Source organism: Echinops telfairi, unplaced genomic scaffold, assembly GCF_000313985.2.
Source record: "Echinops telfairi isolate 266 unplaced genomic scaffold, ASM31398v2 ScPeMD7_12;HRSCAF=54, whole genome shotgun sequence".
Classification (NCBI taxonomy): domain Eukaryota; kingdom Metazoa; phylum Chordata; class Mammalia; order Afrosoricida; family Tenrecidae; genus Echinops; species Echinops telfairi.
Genome location: NW_022103909.1, coordinates 6,461,053 through 6,470,268, shown reverse-complemented (window position 1 = coordinate 6,470,268; position 9,216 = coordinate 6,461,053). Strand labels below are relative to the sequence as shown.

Below are 9,216 nucleotides of genomic sequence, written 5' to 3'. Positions count from 1 at the left end.
GCAGAGAATCAAAAGAATCAAAGGCATGAAGGACGTCACCACAGACACACAGCACCCTCTCTATACCGACTGCTCCCTTCACTTTCCTTTCATGCTCGTCTTACTTGGCTTCTCTCCCCCTTCTTACGTAGGATTCAAATTTTTCATTAATCCAAGTGGGTAGTTACCCCCGTTTCACTGTGCGCCATCACACTGAAGGCACACGTCTTCTAAGGAGTCCATACCCCTCCAAATCTAAAGCACATTCATGATCGGAACTACAGAGACAATATCCTTCTCTAAATCCTGTGTGCTAGAGCCACAGGAAAGCTACGCATGCGGAGTGCTAATAGTTACACAAACAGCCTTACCCTGTTTGGCTTCATTTAGCTTTCCCAAGAATGTTCTTGCAGTTCCTCTTCTTGCAAAAGCTTTAGAATATGAGCCATCTAATAAAATAGCTTGTGTGCAGTCTTTCTCAGCGTCTTCATATCTATTAAACGTAAAATTGCAAAACGGGGAAAAATGAAGCTTGGAGAACATTTTTATATTACCTGAGTTTCTCATTTAAAATACTTGCGTATAATTCCAATTACGACTGCTCTATAACAAACAGCTAAGAGAAAGCTAACGGAAAACACCACCTTGAGACCTTGTCCTCCTCCATGAAACAATGCTTCAGAACTATGACTGAAGTATAAAGATTCAGAATGGGACTGCGTGCACGATCATGCTCGGTCTCTAGTTCACTGTCATTATAACATCTGTAAGGCGTTCAAAATAATTCAGGGGGGGGGGGAGGGGGGGCGCAACAAAAATATGACCCAAACATGAGTCTTATTAAAACTAGATGATAGTTATGAGGCAGTCTCAAACAGTTCATGGGAAAATAGAAGTACAGGATAATGGGATTTTTCCATGAACTTTCTGAAGACCCCTCATATATAGGTTTATTGTATGACTTTATTGTATGTTTTCACTTCCTTCGCTCACACCGCTCCTCGCCAACTCGGCTCCACTTGCACACCTTTCCTGGCCACCCGGACTGCGTGTGCACCGTCCTTGCCCTCCCTCTACCGCCACAGCACTTGCTAACAATCACTGGTCTTTGCTGCCTCTCCTTTAAGCTGCAAGTTCTTTCCAACAACTGTGTGGCTAATACATGTATGCAGGATACCCGCCCGGGGGCTAGCAGAGCACCTGACACATTCTGGGGTCAATCAGTGTTGGCTGACCACATAAAGTGGAACATGTCCATTTAGCAGACACATGTGGAGGAACGCACTTTGGTTACATATGCAAAAATCATGTTCTAAGCTTTTAAACACATAGAAGATCATTATCCTTTGGCAATGGACACAGCCAGAATCCTTTAAAATCACTAATTTTCCCTTATGAACTTCACAAAATATCCAATTTCTAACACTGAACTAAAAAGTAGAAGTAATAAAGATAGGTTAAAAACAAAAACAGTAACTCCCTGCCTAACTCCTTAGGCCCTGAACCGGTTTCCCTTCTACTACACAGGTAGGTCCACGCTTGCCCTAGTTCTAAGGCAGCTCTGGCAATCCCATCCTTCACCAGCACTAAGGGAACCCTCTGCTAAATTACATCTCACTCTGGTTCTAAGACTGGGAAGGAGTTTTTCCACTTACCATTGATACTCGAGTATAAGCCGACCTGAATATCCGCCGAGGCACCTAATTTTACCACAAAAACTGCATTTAAAATGTGCTGAAAAACTCACCTTATACTCGAGTATACACGGTACTCCTGTGCTAAATGTCAACCCAATTTCTCAGACCGAGTAGCTAGTGTTACTGGATCTTTTCCCTATTCTCTATTCCTAAATCTTACAAGGGGCCCATATTTGTTCTTAGCCAGTTCTCTTCAGAGTCCTGCCCCAAACCTCTGGCCCCGTTTCTGGTATCTTATTATCTGCTCTAATTCTCTGAAGCTAACCATCTGCCAATCTACATTCCCACAATTTGCCAGCTCACAGATAGTCCATCACTGTAACGCAAGGGTATCTTGCTGACCTCCTGCTGTCCATTCCCACCTAGACTAGCACCTCTAAAAATCAGCTTCTGTCGGGATTTTGCTAGACTAAGTGGATTTCTTCTTCATCTCCACTGCTACCCGACACGGGTACGTGAGTGAGCACAGCACTCTACCATTGCCCTGCGAGTTATCGGCCTTGTCTCCACCAGTCAATCTCTCAGTCTTAATTTGACACCTGGTTCATAGGGTCTCGAGCTCCAGTCTGGTTACCCAAGACGGCATTTAAGTTTGAAAAGTTCCTCATCTAGTTTGTAATATACGCAGTGTACTAGAGAAAATGCATAGAATGGCAATCTGACATGCTACAAAAAGACACAAGAGTATACGGTTCTATTTAAAATATACTCTAACAGACTGTAATACTTGTACACTCTAATAATCTGATTATAACTATAGCAGTAAAACTAACACAATAAATTTGAGTTTTCATAAATGCCAATATAACCTGTTACTTTTTAGTATATGTGCTGCCGAAGCGAGCACTATAACCTGTTATTTATAATACTATTTTTATCATTAAGTCAAGCTTACGGATCCAGGCCTCACAGTTTTACATCAATATGCAAATCTTGAACAGGCAGGAATCAAAATTTTCATAAGCAGGCAAGAGAGGCAATGATGTTCAACCAAAGAAATATCTCCAGTTGTACCTATTACTTTAAGCAAGGTTAAAAACACAACCAAGTTTTACTTCTATGACAGGAATTCTTAACCCGAAGTCCCTCAAGGGAGCCAGAAATTTGAATGGGAAAAGAAAAAAATTATTTTCACTAGCTTTTAAAGGAACTTTAAGTTTCTGCTGTTATAAATTTAGGCAGCAAACCACCACAGTATTACAAGCAGTTGACTGTGACTGTTACAGGGAAAACCAGGTATTTCCATATCACGTGGCGGCTGCTACAGGCACCTCAAAACACGCTCCTGCTCATCGCGATTTCAGCACCTCAGCAGAAACTTAGCCAGCGGCTTGTGAGCATGTGCCGGCAGCATCCCTGTCTACCCTGCTCCTGTGACAAGGGCCACTCTGTGCCCAGGAGCCATCCCACTGCCAAGAGGGAAGTCGGTGCCAGCACACCGGAAACACTCGCATCGATGCGGCTTGCAGGCCGTCGCTGCCCACACGGGTCTGTTCGTGAATTTGTGGAAGGAAACGTGCCCCAGGTTAATCTGCTTGTTCATTCAGGTCTTCACATTGAGATGTCTCAATTTTTCTACTTCAATCTGCCTGTATGTCAAATACGTATTCTTATTTTGCAGGGTTAAGTATGCAAACTACCATTTTATCCATTTTAATATGTCTTTGTAACACTCGGCATACAGGTAAACACACAAAACCGTAACCCGAGTCACAGGCTTCGCCGTGCTGTCCTACCAATCGGCCACAGTCTGGCTCGGGGGTTTTGTGGTGGTTTGCTTTCACTCTGGCACTCGGTATTAGGATAAGACACGGACAGGATAAGGCACAGTTTCTGCCAATAGACATTGCCCTACCAAAGCCAGCTAATTCACATCGCATGACCAAGTTGTAGTTGCGAATTTAATCAACCCACAATTTTGATAACAGTTTCCTTTTTGTTATAAATATAAAGTACTTCCACACAAGACTTTGTCCAAAAGGTTCTAAGTTAAAATAATTTTACATAAATCAATGGAGAGTGTTAAAATGTATGACTCCAGGCCAGTAGGAGTGGGGTGAAAATGATTCACTTGAGCTAACATTACCAAATATTTACTAAGTGCTTAGGCATGGTTATTATTGAACCTTAACTTAATCCATAAAAATCGATCAATGCACTCATTCACTGTCTAGCTAAGCCAATCTGTGATAAACTTCACTTCCACCCAGAAAGCATTAGAATGTGACCAGTACATACTTCTGAATCTTCAGATAGGCCATCGCTCTGTTAGCAGGAAGGAGCGCATTGGTGCCATCTGCTGCCATCCCGCGAGTGTAGCATTCAATCGCGCTTTCATACTTTCCCTCTTTAAAAAATGCATTCCCCTAGCATGTGTGGAGAGGAAAATGAAAAAGGGTCAAAAATATACAAGAAGGTTAACCTAATTCAAAACACTACAATGTCTGTTAACTAATACGTTATCAATAATAAAGGTATGTTTTAATTATTGAGAATTTAATCCATGAGCCTACATTTTAGAATTTTACATGTAAATTGTTTTCTTTAACGGCGTCATTTTTCTAGTACTAAAAAGGGAAAAAAGGACATTACGCTTTCCATGAACCATTAGTATACCAGGTCAATCTGTTACAAAGCCTAGAGGTTAAAACTCACGTTAACACACACAGGCCTAAACCTGAACCACTAAGAGAGTGTGCGGTTTCTAAGACCCCAAGCTGTTGTGAGCCTGTTTGCCGTCCTGTGGTGGTTCGCGTACTGCTGGGTGCTGTAACCCTGACACTGGGGCTCCAGGTACCAGCAGGGTCAGCCAAGGTAACTAGTTTCAGAGGAGCACCCGGTTTGAGGATTTTTTAGAAGCTGTGCACAAGAATTTTATAATTCAAACGTTTTCTGTGAAAGAACACATTGGCAGACCACACAGCCTACGCTTGGGAGATACAGGGTAAATCCGTGTGCACTGGGAGGTGATACCAGGTATCACTGCTACTGTGGCTTACTGCTAATGAGTCAGACAGATTACAGTGAGCACTCCACAAGCACTTACTACGTATCTCTGTGGGTCCATTAAAAGTCTGTGAGCGTATTAAACCGCTTCCTAAACCAAGGATTTGGAAGGGAACTGCAGTCAGAAATAGTCCAGGGTGAATTAATAAAAATAGCATTTATTATAAAGAAGAATGAATCAATTTCCTTTTTCTAGTTTTATAACTAAGCTACATATGTTAAAATAACCAAAAAGTTGAATGTTTCTATTAATTGTTTTTAAAATATTTACATCAATGGCTCAAATTTCACATTCGTAGATTCCGAATGTTTTAGTATATTTAATATACCCAGTTCTTACGAGAGCTGAAAATGCCAGCAGAGTTTTAGTAACATAGAGACGAAGAGCAAACACTCAGCAACGTGTACACGTTCGTTCGGCGTTGGAACCCGAGTTACCAGATCTTTCTGTGCCGTGGCCTGCTGCTTCTGCTGCTGCTCTTCAACTTGTTCCTTCTCCCCTGCAGCCGACTTCACCATCGCGCCAGCTTCTTGAGGACACGAGCTCTCTCTGCATGGCAAAGCCTAGGAGACACCGTGAGACTGGCTAAAGTAAAACAAGGAATGCAAGTTGCACATAGATGTTTTTAAAATGCTGAATCACTCAAATGTACTAGACTTTCTGCTGCAGTTCAACTTAATAATTTAAATAATATTTTTTACTCGAATTCGAAGTCTTTATACTTATTTCCTTAAGAAATAAAGTATACAATAAATTCCATGTACACCTTACATCAATTAAAATACGTTATGCCCACAAAAGGTAGTTGCTCAATTATTCAGTTATTCGAATAGTTCAACAAAGAGTTAGTCAAAAAGTGTGGCTACTGGATTTCCATTTCAGTTACACACAATGTTGAAACATGTCCATGCAATCAGCAGATGGGGGAGACAAGTTCTCTCAGTAGTGTACTTGTCTTTGTCCCATTCAGGTGTCTTCAAAAACCAGGTTGCGGAAGGGGAGTGTAAATAGGATGGATGTCATAAGTATAAAAAGGAAAAGAATGTTTTGGGTAGCAATTATACAATACTGCTTGATGTGATTGACTATGGAAATATGCTATCTGTATTAGGTCCCAATAAATGGTGCCTGGTAGGTGGGCGAGGGCGGGGGGGACAGGGACGGGTCCAATCAAAAGTGGTTTCCAAGGGATGTTCTGACCCAGTCAAATCCAAGGCAGAGCTCAGAAGTTATAACGTCTGTTTGATAAAACTCCAAGGGGTAGTAGTGCTATATTTTCTCTTAAGACAATCATGAGGGCTTGCTATAAAAAGCTTTTAAGGAAATTTCAACGACGTTAGTGAGAAAATAGTGAGGAAGTTGCTTCAAGGGGTGTTTCCCATCAGGACACTGCACCCGCTCATTCAACGTTAACCAGGACTGTCCTAGGAGAACTTCCTTGGGAAAACCTAGCCAATCCACCCTGCAGCCCTGAGGCTGCGCTTTCTGCTTCCCAAACGCAAAGCACATTTAAAAGGAACACAGTCTGAGTCCCTCAAGGGTGCCCAACCAGCTGCTTGACCCTGTGGACATCAGAGGGTGCAGGGTTCTTCAGGCACGGTCACAGAGAGGGACCACCGCCCTAACAAGTGTGTTGACCTACACAGATGCTATGCTGAGAAACAAAAGCGTCACATTTTCAAATTTTTGTCTAATAAAGATTTGTATAATTTTGTAGGCAATACTTTTTTGACTTATCCTCAGGCCAGCTACTTTCTATGAGTGATTTTCAAACACAAGCAAATAAATAAGCCCATACCACTAACTTTCTCAAAGTATACTCAGTATTTGATCTAGGACAAAACGTAAAAATATACAATAAAGTCCATCATTATAATCAATTGGATACATTTATCAACAAATTTTTTGTGCACTACATAATAATGTTTAAAAGCAGATTTTCCATATTCTCATGTTTCTCTGTTTCAATAGATAGCAAAACAATTATAACCTTGATGCCAAGGCAGAGTAAAGGGACTATGCACCCCTCAGTATTATGGGAGGCTAATTTTACATTTTTGTAACTATGTTCTCAGTGTTAAAAAATTAATGCTATTTTTGCTAAGATATAAATGAGAAGAATGGAGCCATTTTAAAATTACAAACTCAAAGATATATGCAAACGTTTAGCACAGAAATCAGAATAAAAGGCAAAAAAGAAAATAATCGATGTGATAAAGGAAAAAAAATATTTAATTAGAAAAGTAGCAGTAGTTCTAAAGGTCTCGGACCATGTTTTAAGAGAATGTAAGTTAATGATCTTTACCAATTTACTAGCAATAGCTTACAAATGCCTTGACTTAAACTCTACACTCCAAAACACCCACTCATGGCCACTGAGTCAATTCCAATTCATAGCGACCCTGTAAGACATGATAAAACTGCCCCTGTGGATTCCCAAGACTGCCGATCTTAACAGCAGAAGAAAGGCTCGTCTTCTAAAAACTCTGCGCTACAGAGAAGTAAAATCAGAACAAATATCTGTGTTAATATAAAATAACCTGTAGAACAAAGTCCACATAAAATGTTCTCCTACATCAAGTAAAGGGCATAAATAATGCATTTCATTTAAAATTACTAGAGCTTACCTGATTAATTTTCCTGAGTTCATTTGTGGCTTCAAAGTTATTCGGTTCCAATTCTAATACTTTTTCAAAATCTGAGCAAATTAGAAGATGAAGCTACTTAGAAAGCGATACTAAGAAACATACAAAATAATAAATTTCACCATATGACAAATAGGCAGAGTGAATAAATAAGAAATAAATGCTAACATTAGGCTACTAGACTTTCTCCATTCTCCCTACAGTAGAATCTCAAGAATCCAATGGTAACCCTTCTTCCACCAGCCCCAGGGATAACACTTGCTAGACCATAAGTGGTACAGCAGGGTTGTTGGCACAGTGGTGGTCGTAGCAGCCTTCCATAAGTGGTACACGATAAAAAGCAAAAAGCAACAGACGTCTATTTGGTTGCAGCTTTAGTCAGGTTGTTTATGTGATTGTTACTACATAAGCCTGTCTGTGGAATAATACAAAGCTTAGAGTTTATAAATGAAAAACAAACATACAGTACAGCTTTACATCTTTACATGTATTACCTCTGGTCTCACATGGTGTTTTAAAACCTACTTTACAGAGGTGAAAACACAGAGAAGACACAAAACTTCCTCTGGTCATACTGTTAATTTTTGGTGAAATGGGAATTTGCACCAATGTCTGATTGGTGGTAAATAATGTGTTCTTGCCAAAACATCAAGATGCCTTTTAAACGTCAAAAACAAGCTTCAAATACAGAAAACTTTCTCAAAGTCGTACCTACACTTAAAACCAAGAAAACCCATTAGCATCAAGTTGATCCCACCTCACAGCAACGGGACTGAGAACTGCTCTTTACAATTTCCAAGGCTGTAAATCTTCACCGGAGCAAATAGCCTTCCCATTCACCCACCGAGCGGCTGGCAGGTTTGAACCACCTTGGACCAGTGCTTAGTAGATTGTGAATAAACACAAAAACCAAACTCCCTGCCAGCAAGTCAAGTCCAACTCACAGAGACTCGACAGGACAGGGGAGAGCTGCCCTGGGGGTTCTGAGATGGTAACGCTTCATGGGAACAGAGCAAGGGCCTCCTTTCTGTAGTGGAGCACCGGTGCTTCGGACGGCTAACCTCACAGTTGGCAGGCCAACACATCGCCGCTTGGAGGAATTGTCAGATAATGAAGACCTGGAGAATACCAGTACCTTTTTTGGCCTCCTCTAATTTTTGCAGAGCAAATCGAGCAGCCCCTCGTCTGGCATAAGCCTTTGTGTAACTCCGATTCAAGGCAACTGCTAAATTACAGTCAGACTCAGCAACAGCAAATCTGCAATTACACAAAATTAAAATAGTGTTAATAAAAAGCAATTATTAAACCAAAAGCTCAAAGTTTATTTTCTGAAATCCCTAACCATTCCCAATTGATAGCATGTTTTTCACCTCCCAATATGTAGTGAAAGGAGCCCTGGTGGCACTGTGGGTTAGGTGCTGGACCATTAACCACAAAGTCTGGGGTTCAAATCCCCCAGCTGCTTCACAGGAGAAAAAGGAGGCTACCTGCTCCCAAGAAGATTTCATCTCAGTCACCCTATTATATAATGCTGCGAGGAGGCGGTGGGTTTGGTCTTAGTTTCAATTAGTTAGGCCCATTAAAAGCATTAATTTGGACTGGGTGGGGAGGAGAGGATTAGGCCTACCATTCTGTTGTATTGTTAAAAGACGACAGCAACTGGCATCACGTCCACTTAACTCATGGTGATCCTGTTTTTGTAGAACTCAATTCCATTTCTAGATCAACGTCCTCTTTATTCCTTTTGGTAATAAGACGTGTGTGTGTGTGTGTGTGTGTGTGTGTGTGTGTATGGGAGTGGGGTTATATTTACAGAAAACTTAAGAGTAGAGTTGATATACATCACCCCTCGAAAAGTCTCTCCTCTCACTGTCTTACATTACTGAGG

General features: G+C 41.0%; 1 protein-coding gene across 1 annotated transcript in view; it reads right to left on the bottom strand.

Moving 5' to 3' along the window:
* Positions 1-9,216, bottom strand: part of RPAP3 (RNA polymerase II associated protein 3) — a 32,501-nt gene that overhangs the window by 14,635 nt on the left and 8,650 nt on the right. The window contains exons 6-10 of the mRNA XM_045287235.1: positions 8,464-8,585; positions 7,311-7,381; positions 5,121-5,246; positions 3,915-4,042; positions 351-472 (exon numbers count right to left, since the gene is read on the bottom strand). Coding sequence (XP_045143170.1) covers positions 351-472; positions 3,915-4,042; positions 5,121-5,246; positions 7,311-7,381; positions 8,464-8,585 — 569 coding nt within the window. The remainder of the gene's footprint in view (positions 1-350; positions 473-3,914; positions 4,043-5,120; positions 5,247-7,310; positions 7,382-8,463; positions 8,586-9,216) is intronic.